General features: G+C 37.1%; 2 protein-coding genes across 2 annotated transcripts; both read left to right on the plus strand.

Moving 5' to 3' along the window:
- The first annotated feature begins 1040 nt into the window (after positions 1 to 1040).
- On the plus strand, positions 1041 to 2123 carry LOC127109164 (uncharacterized). Its single transcript, XM_051046039.1, has 2 exons — positions 1041 to 1493; positions 1638 to 2123. The coding sequence occupies exons 1-2, from the start codon at positions 1041 to 1043 to the stop codon at positions 2121 to 2123; spliced, it is 939 nt and encodes a 312-aa protein (XP_050901996.1).
- Positions 2124 to 3276: 1153 nt separating this feature from the next.
- Positions 3277 to 13878, plus strand: LOC127109180 (uncharacterized). The gene is made up of 2 exons (XM_051046040.1): positions 3277 to 4578; positions 13648 to 13878. The coding sequence occupies exons 1-2, from the start codon at positions 3277 to 3279 to the stop codon at positions 13876 to 13878; spliced, it is 1533 nt and encodes a 510-aa protein (XP_050901997.1).
- The last annotated feature ends 7341 nt before the right edge of the window (positions 13879 to 21219 follow it).

Below are 21219 nucleotides of genomic sequence, written 5' to 3' on the forward strand. Positions count from 1 at the left end.
CCAAAAGGGTTTTGTTTAGTAACCAAGAATACCCGCTCTCACGACCTGTATTACCTATGGCATGCATAACATCATTCATAACATAATAATCATATTATTTTATTTCCAAGGAATCTGAGTATCATGAGTTGCAGGAATTCAGGAAACATGGAATAAAGCAAAAGAAACATTTACTCTTTCAAGTTCAAAGATCCCGACCTAAGGAGCTTACTGACTTGGTCTCTCAGATGCACCCGATATACAAAATTAACTTTGGGAAGAATTATGGAAATCTGCTCAACATCCTCAACCAACGAGTAGACTATACAGCTTTAATCACTTTGGCCTAGTTCTATGACCTACCTTTAAGATGCTTCACATTCCAAGACTTCCAGCTAGCACCAACGTTAGAAGAATTCAAGCGTCTTGTTAGGATCCCTATGAAGAACAGGCCACTATTTGAAGGGATAGATGAATCTTTGCCCCTCGAGATCATTGCTAGCACGCTTCACATGGATGAAAAAGAAGCAGAGGCTAACCTAGAGACCAAAGGGAATACCAAAGGATTTTCACTAAGTTTTATCTTGGAGAGAGCTTATACCCTATTAAAAGCAGAAAGTTGGGATGCTTGTTACTCTGCCATTGCATTGGCCATCTATGGCGTCGTCCTGTTCCCGAATATGGATGGTTTCATAGACATGGCTGCCATTTGTGTTTTCCTTACTGGAAACCCAGTACCTACCTTGTTAGCTGATGTTTACCATCACATAAGCCATATGTACACTAAGAAGAAGGGAATGATTGCTTGTTGTGCTCCTTTATTATATCAGTGGTTTCTAGAACATCTTCCGAAGACAGGTGCTTGAGTTGAACAAACAGATGTTAGTTGGCCTCAGAGATTGGGATCACTCCGATCCGAATATCTTTCTTGGTATTCCAAAGAATACATCAACATGGACATCATATTCAGCTGTGGGGATTTCCCTAATATACCACTTATTGGAACTCAAGGATGTGTGAATGCCAACCCGGTTCTATCACTCAGACAACCTGGCTACCCAATGGAAGGCCCTCCAGAGGCAAGGTCTTTGGAAGCTTTCTTGTTACTTAATTTTGGGGTTGAGAATCCTAGCTTGTTCCAACGAATCAAAGAGGCTTGGAAGAATGTCAATCGAAAAGGGAAAGATGATTTAGGGAGAGCAAATGGGATTACAAAAGAACCATATTTTCATTGGATAAAGGAAAGGGTGGAGATGATTAAAATGCCATTTGCCATTCTGACACCTATACCTCTTCCTGGACCTAAGCTTACCCATGTCCCTATTGAAGAAGTGGAGGAACTCAACACCATCATGGAAAAATTAGAAAAAGAGAATGAAGAGTTGCAAATAAAACTCCAACAGACCATCAATGAGAAGAACACCATGAAGTGGGAGCTTGAGATAAAAGAGGCACAACTTCAGGCACATGTGGAAAAATTCAACAAAGAGGAGCACAAGAGAAAAAAGATCAAAGTGCGATTAGAACAAGCTGACCATTATCTAGATACTCTTAAGGGTCAACTACGAAGAGCCCAAAAAGAATGTCAAGACAATGAGCGTTGGTGGCATCTAGCCATAAAGGAAAACAAGACGATAAGAGATACACTTGGGGCTCAGATAAAGGAACTCACCAATTCTGTTCGTCATGCAAAGGCTGAAGTAGATCAGGAACACCGACTCAAAAACATAGCCACCGAAGCTTCTAGGTTTTCACCCATGATATGGGAGGAAAAGTGTCGAGAAGTAAGAGATGCAAAAGAGTCTGTTAGCTATTGGAAGAACCAGCTAGAGTCATTACGCCAAGACAACTTCATATGGTTGAAAGAGAGAGACTATATGATCGAAGATTATGAATCCTTTAAGAAGACCATAGACTTCTTGCAAGGAGATAGGGATAAGTTTCGTGCAAAGCTCGATGGGCTAGTGGGTTTCTGTAATTGGGCGGCTAAAGAATTACCGTGGAAGTTAAGAGACGCAGTTGAAGAGTTGAAAGAAGATAGCACTCCTCCAGCCATAATCAGTTTCATTCTGCTATGTAGAGGGTTTATGAAGAGATTCAAGGAGGAACTAGAAGAGCTCCAAGCCAGAAAGCTTGCAGTTTAATTTTCTTATGTCTTATATTTTGTTCCTTTAACAAATGTATTTTAAACTATGGCCTTTTTGGACCCCTATGTTATGTACTTGAATGAATGACGTTTAAAAATTACTCCATTATTGCTATTCTAAGTATTTCTTGTTTCTTTGAATTACTAACAACTAATGGAACTCGAATGATTCCCTGAAAATAAAATATGCAAAACATTCGCATCTTCATTATGCATCATGCTTCATAAAAATTCAAGAAAACTTACCCAACCTTTTTACCCTTTATCCAGCCACACTGACTAATCAACACCGATACGAGACGCGAAGCAACTACAAGATGACGTTAGAGCAAGTTGAGGCTAACCAAATTACCATGAGGATAGACATCAATATGATCCAAGAAAAAATGGATCAGCTGTTGGAGACAATGCTCTCAATTTCTCAAAGAGAGAGGATTGAGGAGGAAGAAGCAAGGGCAAAAAGGAATGATAGCACACCAGGTCTGAACCCCCAAGACGAGGGTTACGTCCCTACCAAGAAGAGATTGGTTTAGATACCGGTAGGAGGAAAAGGAGATGGGGATCATGCAGAAACTTCTGATACGTCTACTCATCCTGGATCCGAAATTGGAGATGACCAGTACGATGCTTTCTATATGCCTGATCAATCGAAGCCTAAGATACTTCCAAATCCTGCTGCAGACAGGCTCCGTGCCTTGGAAAAGAAGATCAACGCCATAGAAGGAAATAATATCTTTGGCGCTTCTGCCATGAACATGCGTTTGGTATCAAATTTAGTCATCCCGGCTAAATTTAAAACTCCTAATTTCGAGAAATACAAAGGACAGACTTGTCCAAGAAGCCACTTGGTAATCTACTTCAGGAAAATGGCTGCTCACACCAAAAACGACAAATTACTTGTACATTGTTTCCAAGACAGTCTGAGTGGAGCATCTCTAAGATGGTACATGAGCTTAGAGCAGGGGCAGATTCAAAGCTGGGAGGATTTGGCTGACGCATTTCTCCGTCAGTACAAATATAACTTAGATATGGCACCCGACCGAATGCAGTTGCAAGGGATGGCTATGAAAGAAAGTGAGTCATTTAAAGAATACGCCCAGCGGTGGAGAGAGTTGGCTGCTCAGGTAGAGCCACCATTGTCTGAAAAGGAAATGACCAGAATATTTGTAGACACCTTGAAGGACCCATTCTTTGATAGATTGGTGAGTAGTGCAGCGTTTGACTTCGCACATCTAGTCACAATTAGAGATCTCATAAAGAAAGGGTTGAGGGATGGAAAAATTCCAGGAGCTGTGGCAATCCCTAGTGCACCGAAGAAGTATTCTGGAGGCTTCCCGAAGAAAAGAGAAGGTGAAACAAACACTATATCCAGAAGCTACAAGGGGAAGAAACAGGCTTCATATGGCCAAGTCGCCGTTGTGGTACCCATACCATATCAACAGCCAATGCAACAACAACAGGTGTATCAACTGCAACATCAACAACATCATCATCGGCAAAACACTGCACCGCCAAGACAATTCAAGCCAAGACCTCCAAGAAGGCAACTTGATCCCCTACCAGTACCTTATAGTCAGATATTCCCATATTTGCAAAAGGAGGGCCTTCTAACATTGAGGGAGTTAAAACTAGCTGTTTTTCCATATCCACCCGGATACGATGCTAACGCCCATTGCGAGTTTCACATAGGAGCACCTGGTCATACCTTGGAGAATTGTTTCACATTTCAAAATCAGGTACACGACTTGATCGAAGAAAAGGTCGTCTCTTTCACTCCGAGACGCCAGAACGTGAACACCAATCATATGCCAACACATAAGGATGCTTCCGTCAGTGCCATTGAGGAGAGTGACCAAGGCAAATTGATCCGCAAGGTTGAAGAGATTCAAACCCCTATCACCAGGATAGGAGCACAATTGCTGAAAAATGGACTACTCCCGGAGGAGCTAGTTGCTGAAGAGAACAATAAAGAGTTGAGGAATTTTATACAACAAATCCTGGATCGAGGCGAGTTACAAATAAACTGTCGTGTCAAGAGCAACCGCCAGGAAGAGATAGACGTGGTGGACATCCCTTATGATGAGGTTAAGGTGGAAATACCTATAAGCCCATTGGTGATAAAGTTTCCAGCACCATTCGCATATAAAGATGAGAAGGCAGTCTCGTGGATATATCAACCCAGAGCTTTTAAGCAGGGGCAGGAAGACCGACCTTTGATGATCAATGAACCAAATGTCACTTCAATTGTAGGGCCAACAGGAATGACACGTAGTGGCCCAGTATTCGCGCCAAGAACTGCTGATACTTCTTTAAAGACTAAAGGGAAGGAAGCTGATGTCCAGATCCCCGTCCCTAATCAAGAAATTCAAGACATACACCTGTCTCCTAAAGCCGCGGTCACTCGTGAAGAGGCTGAGGAATTTCTGAGGATAATCAAGAAGAGTGATTATAAGGTGGTGGACCAACTAAATCAAACACCTTCAAAAATCTCCATTTTATTTTTATTGCTCAACTCAGAAGCACACAGGAATTCACTGTTGAAAGTATTGAGCGCCACATATATCACGAAGGATATAACAATAGAACAGTTTGACGATGTGATAGCTTGTATGACTACTGGGAATTTCTTGGGTTTTAATGATGATGAATTGCCGATCGGGGGAAAGAACCATAACAAAGCCCTACGTATCTCTTTGAAATGCATAGACACTATACTATCAAGGGTGTTAGTAGACACAAGTTCCTCACTGAATGTCATACCAAAGACAACTTTGATAAAGCTGCCAATGGAAGGGATAAGTATGAAGCCCAACACCCTAATCGTAAAGGCATTTGATGGCTCAAGGCGAGCAGTGATAGGAGAGGTTGACTTACCGAGCAAGATAGGTCCAACTATTTTCAATATCACGTTCCAGGTCATGGACATACATCCCGGTTATAGTTGCCTACTTGGGAGACCCTGGATTCACTCTGCAGGCGCTGTCACCTCCACTCTACATCAAAAGCTAAAATTCATTACGAATGACAAAATGATTGTGATTGGAGGAGAGGAAGATATCTTGGTTAGCCACTTAACATCTTTTCGATATATCGAGGTGGATGGCGAGATCACCGAGACACCATTCCAATCCTTGGAAGTGGTAAATATGATGGTCATCCAACAGACATTGGAGACCCCGAAATTTGGACCATTCATGGCCTCGTGGCAAGGAGCTAAGGCTGTTATGGAAAGTGAAAATGCTCGAGACTGGGGCAAAGTGGTGGAAGTGAAAGAGAAACGAGACAAGTTTGGCCTGGGGTATGACCTGTGATCAAACAAAGCCGGTAACCAACATGACAAAGCACATATCCCTTCTGTAGAAAAGACGTTCACCAGTGATGGCCACATCTTTGGCAAGCAGGTAGAAATGATCAATGAAGAAGATCACGAAGAGGGGGTGTCTAGCTGGATGCGACAAGCCGCACCTAATGAAGAGCTGACGAATTGGAAGGATATGGAAGTTCCCCAAATGTTTCAAAAGTAATTTTATCGTTTTAGACAAAACCTTGTGCTCTGCCCATGGCACAACGGCGTGTTGTAGAGCCTCCTTTATCTTTTTCAAGAGTTTTTTTTATCATTAATGAAATGACGATTTGCATCCAAATTTTTGTTCCTTTCCTTTCATTTTTATCACAAAAATGTCATCAATTTTTATGTACGCACTTTCTAAATAAACTGCATAAATCATAACATGCAGAAACACCACCGAGATCATTGATAACGACACTTTCTAGTATGATTTTGATTATCCAATCTACCAAGCTAAAGACAAAGTGGGGGAAGATTGCGAACTCCCTGAAGAGTTGGCCAGATTACTCAGACAAGAAGAGAAGGTCATTCAACCACTCCAGGAAGACGTTGAAGTTATCAACCTGGGAACAGAAGAAGATAAGAGAGAAGTGAGGGTAGGTGCCACACTTCAAGATACAGTAAGGACAAGAGTGATAGAGCTCCTCCACGAATACGACGACGTGTTTGCTTGGTCATACCAAGACATGCCTGGGTTAGATACTGATATTGTGAATCACAAGCTTCCCCTTAAAGAAGAATGCCCCGCTGTCAAACAAAAGCTAAGAAGAACTCGACCTGATATGGCTCTCAAGATCAGAGAAGAGGTGAGAAAGCAGTTTGATGCTGGTTTCCTGGAAGTTACCAAGTACCCACAATGGGTTGCCAACATTGTACCAGTACCGAAGAAAGATGGAAAAGTCCGCATGTGCGTAGACTACCGAGACTTAAATAGAGCCAGTCCCAAAGACGATTTCCCATTACCTCACATTGATGTATTGGTGGATAACACAGCTCGGTTCTCCGTATTTTCCTTTATGGATGGTTTCTCTAGATACAACCAAATTAAAATGGATCCCGAAGACATGGAGAAGACCACGTTCATTACCCCTTGGGGCACCTTTTGTTACAAAGTAATGCCGTTTGGATTAAAGAACGCTGGGGCAACATATCAACGTGCCATGGTTAATCTCTTTCACGACATGATTCATGAAGAGATTGAGGTGTATGTCGATGACATGATTGCCAAATCCCAGACAGAAGAAAAGCATATCACTAACCTGGGGAAACTGTTTACTCGTCTGAGGAAGTTTAGATCGAGACTTAACCCTAACAAATGCACATTTGGGGTTCGATCTGGGAAGCTTTTAGGCTTTATCGTAAGCCAAAAAGGAATTGAAGTAGATCCCGATAAGGTTCGAGCCATTCAGAACATGCCTGCACCAAGGACTGAGAAGGAGGTTCGTGGTTCCTTAGGGAGACTAAATTACATCTCCGGGTTCATCTCTCACCTTACTGCAACATGTAAACCAATATTCAAGCTTCTGAGGAAGAATCAAGGTGTGGAGTGGAACGATGACTGCCAGATAGCCTTCGATAAAATCAAAGAATATTTGCAAGAGCCACCGATTCTGATGCCCCCTGCAGAAGGGAGACCTCGCATCATGTATTTAACCGTGCTCGATGAGTCCATGGGTTGTGTATTAGGACAACAAGATGAGACTGGTAGAAAAGAGCATGCCATATATTATCTGAGCAAAAATTTTAATGAATGTGAGACCAGATATTCACTACTCGAGAAGACTTGTTGTGCCCTCGCATGGGCCGCTAAGCGTCTCAGGCAGTACATGCTAACTCACACGACTTGGTAGGTATCTAAAGTGGATCCCATCAAGTACATATCCGAGAAACCAGCTCTCACTGGTAGAATTTCCCGGTGGCAGATGTTGTTGTCAGAATACGATATCCAATATGTTGCGCAAAAGGCAATCAAAGTAAGCATATTAGCAGACCATCTTGCTCACCAACCACTGGAGGATTACCAATCTTTGAAGTTTGACTTCCCAGATGAGAACATCATGGTTGTTAAGGATGAGGAGGACTCCGAACTAGAGGAGAGTCTTGATCCAAGAGCAGGCTAGACGCTCATGTTTGATGGTGCCTCGAATGCAATAGGTCATGGAATTGGGGCAGTGATGATGTCTCCCAAGAATTTCCATCTACCGTTCACCATAAAGCTCTGTTTTACCTGCACAAATAACATGGCTGAGTATGAAGTTTGCATATTAGGGTTGGAAGAAGCTATTGAGTTGAAGATCAAGGTGCTAGAAGTATTCGGGGACTCCGCGCTAGTCATACATCAGATTAGGGGCGATTGGGAAACAAGACATGCTAACCTGATCCCATACCGGGATTACGTGCTGAAGCTACTCCCAAAATTCGACGAAAACACTCTCTCTCATATTCCTCGAGAAGAGAATCAGATGACAGATGCCTTAGCAACTTTGGCTTCCATGTACAAATTAATATGGCCCAACCATCAGCCTCACATTGAAATTAGGCGTTTTGACGAACCTGCTCATTTCCTGACAATAGCAGAAGAGCCAGATGGTAAACCCTGGTTCTTTGATATCAAATAGTATTTGGAGAAGCGGGAATATCTGGCAGAGGCTTCCAGCCTTGACAAAAGGACCCTCCGGAGGATGGCATCAAAGTTCCTCTTGAACGGAGAGGTGTTGTACAAGCAAAACTATGACATGGTTTTGTTAAGATGTGTGGCCAAACACGAAGCTGATCAGCTTATGAGGAACATACACGAAGGGTCTTTCGGTACACACGCCAATGGGCATGCCATGGCAAAGAAAATCCTAAGGGAAGGTTACTACTGGTTGACGATGGAAGCCGACTGTTATCATTACACCAAAGCATGCCACAAATGCCAAATCTATGCTGACAAAATACATGTACCGCCTACCATGCTGAATGTCATAGCATCACCTTGGCCTTTTTCTATGTGGGGCATCGACATGATTGGAATGATAGAACCCAAAGCATCAAATGGACACAGATTTATCTTGGTGGCCATAGATTACTTTATCAAATGGGTGGAAGTCGCATCTTATGAGAATGTCACAAGGCACGTAGTCGCCCGTTTCTTAAAAAGATAACATCATATGTTGATATGGGATTCCCAACAAAATCATCACTGATAATGGGTCCAATCTCAACAACAAGACCATGGATGAGTTATGCGCAACGTTCAAGATTGAGCATCACAACTCATCACCCTATCGACCTAAGATGAATGGGGTTGTTGAAGCTCTGAATAAAAATATCAAGAAAATCATCCAAAAGATGGTTTTCACGTACAAGGATTGGCATGAGATGTTACCTTTTGCGTTACATGGCTATCGCACATCGGTACAAACTTCAACATGGGCAACCCCTTATTCCTTGGTATACGGTATGGAAGCAGTTCTCCCTATAGAAGTGGAGATTCCTTCAATGAGAGTCTTGATGGAGGCTAAGCTAGACGAGGCAGAATGAGTTCAATCAAGGTACGACGAGCTCAACCTTATTAAGGAGAAACGCTTGAAAGCGTTAGGTCACGGTCAACTCTATCAGAGGCGTCTTAAAAAGGCATTCGACAAGAAAGTTCGTCCTAGGGTGTTTCAAGAGGGAGATTTAGTGCTGAAGAAAATCTTGCCTATTCACAAAGACTCTAGAGGGAAATGGACACCAAATAATGAAGGTCCATTTGTGGTGGTTAGAGCCTTTTCTGGAGGCGCTTTGATTCTAGCAACTATGGACGGTGATGAGTTGCCGCTTCCCACCTATACTGATGATGTTAAAAAGTACTTCGCCTAAAAAAGTGGAATAATAAAAGCCGCTAAATCGAAAACCTGAAAGGGCGATTTAGGCAAAAATGGCTATCCCGGTGGATTGAAAACTCAAAAGGGCAATCCAGGCAAAAATTAGGGATAAAAATAAAAGAATTGACCCGCTGAGTTAAAAACCCGAAAGGGCGGTTCAGGCAAAAAAGGGTATCCCGGTGGATCGAAAACCCGAAAGGGCGGTCCAGGCAAAAGTTATGGATTAATTCCAAGGCAAAAAGCGGTACTTACAGACATCTGACATACCCCTCGAAGACAAAGAATCAATCTACCTTATTTTTCAAAAGCAAAGTGCTCGAACTATCAAAGACATAAAGATCATAGCAGTGTGGAAACTCAATAAGAACTCAATTTTCATTGCCATTTTGTTTCTATGCACAACAATTACCTCATTAAGGAATTGCATCTTTATGTACAATCGCCCATTTAAGGGTCAAATCAATAAAAGAGAAATTTTCTCAACAAAATGTGCCCAAATCATTTTTTGTATTTTATCTGTTTGTTTGCAAAGTACCTTTTATTTTTGATAAACATCACTTTTAAAAATTATTGGAGAAAATAAAACACATGTTCGAATAAAGTGGTAAAATTTCTTTTGAAACAGTAAGCGGACGAATCCTTTAGTCTCCAAGATTCATTCTTGTTTTTCATAAAGGTGTATGATTGTTTGCAGATACCTATGTTCCTTTCAACCACTAATTCACACCTCTCATAAATATACTCATGGTATAGCCAAACTGGGGCGAGGCTCCATTGCATTTCCAGCAGAAACATTGATAAATCATGGATGGAGTATCACGTGTTGAGAAGTCTGAACCCTTCAGTAACTTGGAGCAACCCAAATGTATTCCCAAAACCACCTAGTAGGGGCATCAAAGCCTGAGCTTCATTGGTCACCCCAATAACAAAAGTCCACACTATTGGCATCATACCTCAAAGCAAAAATGTCTTAACCAGTGCATATCCAATTACCCATTTGCATTCTAACATGCATCATATAAATCATTCATAAATGGTTTTCCAACCAAACAAAAATTAAAAAAAAAACACAGTCGTACCAGTCATCAACATACGCATGCATAACACTCCCACAAAACGGGAATTTCAACAAAATAAAAAATCATTCACGTTCCTACATGCACAGCCAAATATCCCCAGCAATTGCATACTCACATACATCTCATGCATCATTCCATGCATGTTGTTCCCACCTAAAGTGGAACGTCATACAAAAATCAAATATAAAATATCAGGATCCAAGGTCATTCATGTATATCTTGAACATTCCTCATTTCGAAATAAAGTTATTACCCTCCTCGTGGGATTATTTCTCAGCAAATCATTTTTCAAACTTTATAATTAATAATGATATTCCCAGCATTTTTCTTTACAATCATTGTTCCCCAAGCAGAGGTTACCCTAAAAAGTCTCTTATGAGCTTTTCCCCCCTGCAGAGCATTTCTAGTAAATCTCCCTCAAAAGGAGTCCTTTCTTAAAAATTTCCCCCAACAGGCGAACATTTGAGATACTGCTTCATTTATCTGAAGAATCTCATTTATTTGTTTGAGATACTGCTTCATTTATCTGAAGAATCTCATTTATCTGTTTGAGATACGACTCTAATATCCTCGAAAAGTCTTAGATTCAATTAAGGTATTTTTCTCTTGTTGGAATATCTTAATTCTATCATATAAGATGCTGTTTCGACCCGATACAGAGAATCTCACTTTTATTGTTTGAGATGCTGCTTCATCAATATGAAGAGTCTCATTTCAGATTTTTTCGAGATACTGATCTAATATCCTCAGAGAGTCTTAGATTAAATTAAGGTATTTTTTCCCTTGCTAGAATATCTTAATTTTATCATATAAGATGTTGTTTCGACTCGATACAGAGAATCTCACTTCTACTGTTTGAGATGCTGCTTCATCAATATGAAGAGTCTCATTTCAGGTTTTTTAGAGATACTTCTCTAATATCCTCGGAAAATCTTAGATTCAATTAAGGTATTTTTCCCTTGCTGGAATATCTTAATTCTATCATATAAGATGTTGTTTCGACCCGATACAGAGAATCTCATTTTTACTGTTTGAGATGTTGCTTCATCAAAATGAAGAGTCTCATGCCAGATTTTCTTTATACTATGCTAGCATCCTGGAAAAGTCTTGAGATTTAGCTAGGGATGTCATTCCATTACTAACATATCTCGACTATGACGTCCAAGATACTGTTCTGACGATTCCTAGAAAGTCTTGACTGTTCCATTTTACTGTAGGATAATGTCTTTTACCATTTCTCACTGCATTTTCTTCTTGTATTTTCTTCCTTGCACTTCCTAGGACAAAATTTGGGTCTTTTTATATTCAATTATCTCCCACCGCGAATGCACGAAGACTGATGTCATTCTTACTTTCCGGTTCAAGGTAATTAAATAGGGGCAGCTGTCATACCCCAATTTTGTCAGGGTAAGGAAAAAAATCTTCAACCAGCATTCACTACCCAATGTTATAAGACATGAATTATATCTTAAGACATAAGTCCTATCTTAGAGTTTCTCAACCTTTGGGGACATCAAATGTTAGTGACATTTTCATTTGTTGAGATCCTTAAGAAGACATCTGTTGCATTTGTCTCTTATTGCCATTGCTGAAGCATGGGATAGTATGTGCATTGTGGGAGTTTTTTGGTTAACAAGGCCCATTTTGGTTTATCCATAAGAACTCTTGGTTTTACAAAGGCCCATCCACATAGACATGTCCATAATTAATATTGCAAAGTGTGTTTTGAATCTTTTTACATTACTAATCGAAAATCCATTTGATTATCAGTAAGTATTAAGAGCCATGGTTATTTTCTATGATCACTTGTTATTAAGCTCATTTCCACATCCCAAATGTTTATGCCAAAAGTCTCAATCCTTCATAAATATCTAAATTCAAGTTGCATTTTTTAAACAAGAATTTGTTTTAAGCTAAGGTGGATTGTTGGAAAAGACTATGGCGATGAACAATGTTTTAAAGCTCATTTTGGAATTGTTTGATATTGCTTATGGTGCACATTTCATGTTGCTCATTTAAGCTAATAATAAACATAATTAGAGGTGACCAAGTTGAAAGTCCAATTTGATTAATATGGCCCAATCCATTTTCAGTTTGATTTAAAGTCTAAGCATTTTTGTTTAACACAAGTAAAATAATTAATACAAAGTTTAAGTGTTTTAAAAAAGAGATTAATTGCACAAATAAATTTTAAAGTCTAAAATATTCCAAATAGTCCAAAATATTCCAAATAATCTAAAATGGTTACATAATTATCCAAAAATGGTTTCAAATTAAAATTGTACATGTTACAAACAGCCAATACATAATCCAAATGCACTTTATCCAAAAAGTTCTGTTACATCAAAAGAAATTTGAGAAAAGTGGAAACTGCTGTAAATCCAGCAGGTTGAGCAGCAAACTTGCAAAGACATTTCCAAAATCTGTTGAATTCACAGCGCCCCCAAATCCATTGGTCTCCAAAGTAGGCGCAGAACTTCCTCTCAAATCAATGTCGCTTCACCTTTTACAAACCTACAAAACCAACTCAAAGATTAAAAAGGCTTATCAAATAAGCACTTATGGAAAACTGAAAAATAAATTAACAAGTTGAACAGGTTAATATTTTGTACAGTGAACCAAAGTAAACGCCCAAGAACGCGTTCCATTATCCAATCCAGCCAACTCTAAATCCACAAAACAATCATCCCATAAATTCTGGAAAAGAGATAACCCAACAAGTTATCTCAAAACCTAAACATTCACCATATATATAACAACAACAAATTAACAGTAACACACGGCTGGTGAATCCAAAAAAAGCGAGCAAAATAAATTTTTTTAAAAAAATACCAAACCCATAAACAAACAAAAGAAACCAAGAGAGCATTCAACAAAAACATCATCCAGACCAAAGAAAGAGGAAAACGAAAAGGAGTTAAGAGGACGAAACGACTTATCTCGAATACGGTGGGGAGACGTCGCCGGCGTTTGACTCCAACTAAGTAAATTTTTCATTCCCGTTTAAATTTCTTGCACCATCGTCTTCGCCTCCCCATACTGAGCGAAACCCCTGTTATAATTTCTTCAAAGCGTGACTATAGGAGGCTTAATCTCAGGATTAGGTTTAAGGTTTTCAACCGGTGGTAGGCTCGTATTTATATTTATTTAGGTTAGAGCGAACTAGGGTTCGTCTGGCCGCGAGAGAGAGAGAGAGAGAGTTTGAGTTAGAGTTTAAGTTTTGATTTTTTTCTTTGGGTGCAGATCTGGCCATTTGAGAGAGTGTTTGAAAAAAGGATGTCGGATTTGGGTTCAGGGGCCAAAAATAAGGAGGGTTTGTGTTTTGATATTTTGGTTTTGGGGTGGCGGTCACCGGAGAAGAAGGCGGCGCCGCCATGGTTGGTCGTCCGCCACCGTCTTCTCCAGCACGTGTGGGCCATGAGTGGTCACGGAGAAGAAGAAGCGGTTGCAGAGCAACATTGTTTTCAGAAGTGAAGAGAGAGAACGAGAGGAGCAAATCAATGCTCTCTCTCTCTTAATTTGGTTTTTATATGGTGGGCTGGAACGGCAGCATGGGCGCCAAGTGGCCCCTCCTTTTAGTGCCACGCAGGGTTGCCCATGGAGTCTACCAGGGGATCCTGTGTGGATCCCCCCACCATATGCTAGCGTACCCTCATAGCCCATCCATCTGATTTGTTGACTGGATCAAAGTCCTCTGATCTAGTGGTCCAGAGTCTCCTCACAAGGTCAATGGTTGACTAGGCCTTGCTGACTCGTTTTGGGCCAACCCAGGTTGGGCCCAAAGACCATTTTTGCTATTTAAAACCCCCTTTATTTCCAACAGCGCCCAGAGTTGGGCCTTCCCCACTACCAACCCATTTTCTTTATTTTTTGACTTGTTCTTTTTTTATTATTTATATTTACATATATACTTATAATATATATATATATATATATATATATATATATATATATATATATATATATATATATATATATATATATATATATATATATATATATATATATATATATATATATATATATATATATATATATATATATATATATATATATATATATATATATATATATATATATATATATATATATATATTGAATAGTTTAATTCCTAATGATAGTTGTTTAATTATTTTACAATATTTAAATATTTTATTTACTTTCATTTCATTTATTTCTATTTATTTTCTAATCTTTCAAAATTATATATATATTGTTATTATTATTATTAACACCTAATGATAGTTATTTAATTGATTTTTTATATTACTATTATTTAATTACTTATTATTTAATCAAATAAACTATTAAATATTTAATTAATTAATTATATTATTAATATCACTTATAATTTAGATAATTGTTTATTTTTGTGGAGTGTATGTGCATGATTATTTTGTATTTATTTATTTATACCGAGTCTTGAGTGTATATGGATGACATGTTATAATTGTGAGAAGATTATGTCGTTTTCACCAATTTAAAATCATTCAAACCAATTTCAAAAATAAATCACATATTTCTCGATTCAAAGTCGAGCCCATTTTCAAAACACCTTTGTAAGTCAATTACTTGTAAAAGTATCGCCATCAACCTCACATGGCTTACTCTTGGGCCTTCTTACAATGAGACATAATCGGTTTTAATTAATCGATTAGATGAACTATTCACTAAATAAATTCAATTCATTCACAAAATACAAATTTAAAACCTCAATCCAACATCGAGTATTCTTTATTAAGAATTAAAATACCTAATCACAATCAAATACTATTTCACTTAGGAATAAAAGAGGAAATGGTTTTGAGTTTTCAACTCCTCTCCTCGATTATTTAAACACTAACTCTTATACTCGGTCAGTTAAACACTCACCATTTCTTTACAAACTTCTAAACCCATATTAAATCAAGTTATTTTCATAATAAGAAATGAAAAGGGAGATGACTTTGAGTTTTTAACTTTTCTCCTCAATTGCTTGAATACGAGTTCTCTTACTCGGTCAGTCGAGCAATTGTCATTTTTCCACAAACATACAACTTAATCAAATCATTTTCATAACAAACTATACGAAAAGGGAAATGGTCTTGAGCCTTCGATTTCTCTCCTCAAATGCTTGGATATGAGTTGTCTTACTCAACCGTTCAAGTACTTATCGTCTATTCTAAAAATACATCAATCATACGTAAATTTACTTTCATAACCACTCAGATGAAAGAGAAAGTGGTCTGGAGTCTTCTATTCCCTTTCCTGATCATTAGGATACGAGTTGTCTTACTCGGCTATCCGAGTATTCGTCATCCATTCAAAACACCTTAATTATTACCAAATCCTTCCTATAAGTAAGGATGAAAAAGAAAGTGGTCTAGAGTCTTCTATTCCCTTTCCCGACTGTTAGGATACGATTTGTCTTACTCGACTATCCGAGTAATCGTCATCCAACCAAAAATATCTTAACCTATCAAGTTTATCCTTTCTCGCCCTCATGCGATCCAAACCAGTCAAGCAAAACATCCAACATATTAATCCAACTTGTCACCCTCGTGTGATCAAAACTCTTTTCAGAAAGAACACTGTTTAATCCTTTCTAATGCGCACAACAAACTAGTGCTTAAGCCTCCGCCGAGAATAGACAAGCCAACGTTTAGGCTTTAGAAGGCGACCTAAGCAGCTGTTCGGTAAAAGACACCAACCAACCGTAGTTCCCCGAACTATGAATGCTCTGATTTCCTTATTACACCATAAGGATACGTAGGCAGGAGATTGATGTATCTTCGCGAGAACACTAATAAAAAACCCTCCCCCTTCTCCTTTCTGAGGTTCTCATCCATTTCTACTTTCAATATTTTATAACCTAAGGATAACAAATAAACGTAAATTAACACTCGAAACACAAATTAGAACTGAAAGGTTCCCGTTGGGTACAACGGACGTAAGGGGTGTTAATACCTTCCCCTTACGTAATCCACTCCCGAACCCGAATATGGTTGCGACGACCATTATTCCATTTCCTAAAAGTTTTATCGATATTTTCCTATCCCTTCATTGGGATAAATAAAGTTCGGTGGCGACTCTGTTCGAACGCAATTTTTTCCGCGACCATCATGAGGAATCGTATTTTTCGAGATGCGACAAGCCTTGGTAAAGGTTGATTTGACTTTTGTTAAGTTAAAATCATTGGATTTAGGGGATTGATGAAATGTACATTTCATCTCCCAAAATGAATGAATGATTTTAATTTGATAAAATTCCTCCCATGACCAATTTGTGTTTCTCTCATCTCCCCTCCCTCTTCATCTTCAATCCCATTCTCTCCCATCCTTTCCATTGACCAATGAAGTCTCAATATCCTTTGGCTAATTGGTTCATCAATAACTTTGTATTAGATAAACCAATACAAGTATGGATGAGATAGGTCCATCCTTTGATCTTTTTCTTTTTTGTATGTGGTATGTTTTAGGAGTATGGTTCATTATACCATATCTCTAACATGCATTAACTCCAAAATTTCTATTTCCCGACCTCAGATAGTTGTGACTTCTACATAAGTCCAATTACGATTGCTTAACATAGAGCTAAATTTTGACCCTAAAGGCATAGCATTCTAGTAAGTGAGATTGTAAGTCTCCCCCTTTCATGGTATTGTGTAGAAACTTGGCCTTTTTTCCTTCCTTTGGAAGATGTTTTGGTTCAAGGATCCATGCTTGTGAATAGAGGGTTGAGTGTTCTCCAAAGAATGACTTAATCAATTGAAAAGCAAAACATCACTAACATCTAATGAACTAACATTTGACTAACTTTTATTATTATTGCTTTTATTTTCAAGTCATTTACTTTATGCTATTTAAATTCAAGTCATTTACTTTATGCAATTTAAATTCAAGTTATTTACCATTTCATTTGCCATTTACATATCATTTAACTTGTTTATATTCATGTCATTTTCACTTTGCTCACTTGAGCCATATATTGTGATTGTATATATTTGTTTGTGTATTTTGTTTGTGATTATGGTCTTAGGACCTTAAAATACTTAATAAACAACAAAGCCCCTAAAAAATGTTTGTGTGGACTGTTGGATTTGATCTGAGCTTTTGGACTTAGAATTAGGCAACATCCCCAATGCAAAAGGGCTTGGCCAATGCCAACATTTCTGATACCAAGTTATTGTGATTTGAGATTTCATCTGATGCAAATCTTGGGATTCATCTAATTTCATCTACTACATGGTCTTGATGCAACTATTACTTTGAACCCGTGTCTAATGCCTTATTCTGAGTTAATCAAGGAGTGTTTCATCTGATACATGAGGAGACAAAGAAGACTGTTAGTTGTTAAGTTGCTTGCTTGGATGTGGCCATCTTTATTTGATTCCTTGCTCTTCATATTGCTATTTGCTTGCTGATTATTGCTTGATTCAAAGTCCAAAGGGAAAGTGGGTTTTCTCTATGCCATTCTTGTCTGTTGGATTGCATCTCATTGGTCAGATCTTTTCAACTCTTAAATTTTAATTTTATGCTTAGGATTAGTCTCTTCATCTTCTCCGACTTCTTAAATTTAAAATCTTTCCCCCCTTTTCAAAAACTTTCTTTGCTTGTGATTTCAAAACTTAGACCTTATTGCAAATTATAAACTTTGGCTTTATGCCATTGCATTTTATTAACCCTTTTCTTAAATCAAACTTTTAAATGAATATAATCATATCGACTTAAAATTTCAAAAGACAAAAAGAACTAACACTCATTCAAACTCTATGGGCCCTTTGTGCCTCTTTTAAAACTCAAATTTTGATTAAAAGCAATCCACTCATTTTGAAATCGATACCATGAACTACGAGGTTTTGATCCCTCATTTTTATGTTGGTACGTAGGCACAAGTCCGAAGATCTTGTCAAACACAAAAGTATAATTAATGAATTCTTTTCTCATCTTCACACTCTATTTATTGCAAACATCTTTTATACCAAAACACATACTGTCATACCCCAAAATTTGTCTGTTAATTTTTATGATAAATTGATTCATGCATGACATTCATTTCACATTTGCATTCATTCATTAGCATACATTCTCATATAAATTATAAATTTTAATTTATTTATTATGTGATACAGATATAAAAAATAATAATAATTATGGTTATCTATATGATATAAATAAATTTTATCAAATAGTTTTAATTTAATGATAAATAAAAATAGGTTTGAATTTTAATTGTATAATTAAAATTTTAAATTAACTTTATTTGTTAAAGCTCATTAAATTATAATAACTATTTTTTATAATTTAGTGACTCATGTTCCATTTATTCATTATTTATAAATAGTATTTATTTAGTAATTCACGTTTTTTACTTAATAAAATTTATTTATAAGAGTAACATTTTTTTAAGCCCATAAATTATAAAATAATTTTGGTTGATATAAGTAAGAATAATTTTGATTTTTTTTAAATGATGAAAGTAAAAATAGAAATAGGTTTAAATTTTAATTCAATTATGTAACTAAAATTTAAATTAATTTTTATTTAAATTATTCATTATTTATAATAATATTTGTATTTAATAAATATTTAGCAAGTTAAACCCTAACTCTCCTAAAGTATAGGAAGGGATCCAAATATTTAGCAAGGTTAAACCCTAACTCTCCTAAAGTATAGGAAGGGATCCAAATATTTAGCAAGGTTAAACCCTAAAGTATAGGAAGGGATCCAAATATTTAGCAAGGTTAAACCGTAATCCACACCATTATAAATACTTCATAGGGCTGCAGCGAGAGGGAGAAAGAGGAAAAAGAGGAGAGATACAGGAGAAGAAGATACACAGGGCAAGGCAGAAGCAAGAAGATTCACGGGCAGGGAAAAGAGAAGCAACTATAAAGCACTCATAGCCTGAATAAGAACAACACACATACAGTGAGCAAGCTAGAAGAATCAAATCCCCAGTAAGTATTCATTAGGGAATTTGCATCCATCATGATTACCTTGCAATACTCCTTAATTCATGCATGAATAATATTGGTTTAATATATATATTGAGATGATGTATTCATGGTTTGGTGGATGTTGGTATTGCTTATTCAAGTATGCATCTGTTCTTGATATGTCATAGCATGTTGGAGAAATTCTGTTTGCATGATTAAAGAATTATATCTGCCGTTTAATTATTATTATATGAGTGTTGTTTCTAGCATGATTATGTTTATTTCACATGCTGTTATTACATAATAATGATGATGATGATATAATGGTGATAATATAAATCATTGGTTGTCTTTAACATGTATGTGTAAGGTTTGTTTTATCATTATCACTTGCAGTAAAGAGAACTAATACATGAGTAAAATAATATAAGCTTCTTGATTTGTGCATGGCTATTTTTATTATTGCATGATGATTACATATGATCTTATTTTATGTGTGTGGTTTGATATAAGATGAAGTTACAGGTTTGTTGTATTCACATGAAAGAAACAGCACGAGAAAAAATAAAGTAGCTTGCCGTAAGACAGAAAGCTGTAACATGCATGGTGGTGTTGTGTCAAAATGGAAAAATCCATGTAGAATTAATATATATATTTTAATGAAGGCGAATATATAATTAATTCACCACTATTTTTCTATTATTAAAATAAAACCCATTAATAATTTTCTAATTAATATATTATATTAGTTATTTAAACTAGGATATAATTTAATCTAGTTTATTAATTAAATTTTCATATATCACTTAATTAATTAAAATGGGCTATTTTGAATAATAAAAATCTAGTTATATTTTTTTCCCTCTTTTCTTTTAAAATTTCTATCAATTTAGTCTAAGTTTTCCCATAAATTCATTAAAAAAAAGTTTCTATTATTATAGACTAAAAATATTCTTAATTCATTCTTAAATTTAATTTATTTATTTCATTTGTCATGAACTTTCTATGTAATAGATTTAATTAGGATTTTTTTTTATTTCTTTCTTTTTAGTTTAATTAGGTTTTATTATTTTGTATGCCCTTTTAATTTTGTACTCGTTAATTAAGATTTAGATATTTTATATCCCCTTTTAAATTATGTACCCCCCATCCCGAAGCCATGTAATAGCGTAGTCTTATTTTCCGCACTTTAATTTTTCCATACTGTGAATATAACTGTCTAGATGTATTCTAATAGGATTGCATGGAAAGATAAACAATCGAACTTAGATAAATTAATTCAAGATAATATATCATTTCCACACTTGCACCTCTAGGGTAACCCTCTCTTTGTTGCCTTACGATATTACGGTCATGTCCCGCGAATGTGGGAATACCCTTAGCAAAGACCCTTTCGATTAAATCATCATCATCCCTAAACAGATAAGTCATAGTCCCTTCAATCAAAAGGTCAATGTCCCTACAAGATAAATCATAGTCCCTCGAACGTTGCGTTCGTATATATGACCTTGTCCCTCGAACGTTGCCTTCGAATATATGACTTTGTCCCTCGATGATCCTTCGTTGTAGCCTACGATTAAATGATGATCGTCCCTTCGAATGCTAAGGTGTCCTTACAAATTTTGCCTTCAATGGCCAATCGACGACCCCACTATGTCCCTTTACATCCAAAGGATAAGACTACTTACTTTTCAATAGTAAGGACAGTTTTACCCTCCTAAGGATAGGAAATACCTATAAAGACCTTGGTTAGGTATAACTCTTAAATGCTTGCTCACAGCTTAAAATACTTTTCACACCTCACACTTTTCAAAACATCTTTTAGAAAATCACCACTTGGTATACATTCACACCAGAATCATCGCCGAGTTATATTTTTCTAAACATCTTTCAAAATC

The sequence above is a fragment of the Lathyrus oleraceus genome, chromosome 1 (assembly GCF_024323335.1).
Source record: "Lathyrus oleraceus cultivar Zhongwan6 chromosome 1, CAAS_Psat_ZW6_1.0, whole genome shotgun sequence".
Classification (NCBI taxonomy): domain Eukaryota; kingdom Viridiplantae; phylum Streptophyta; class Magnoliopsida; order Fabales; family Fabaceae; genus Lathyrus; species Lathyrus oleraceus.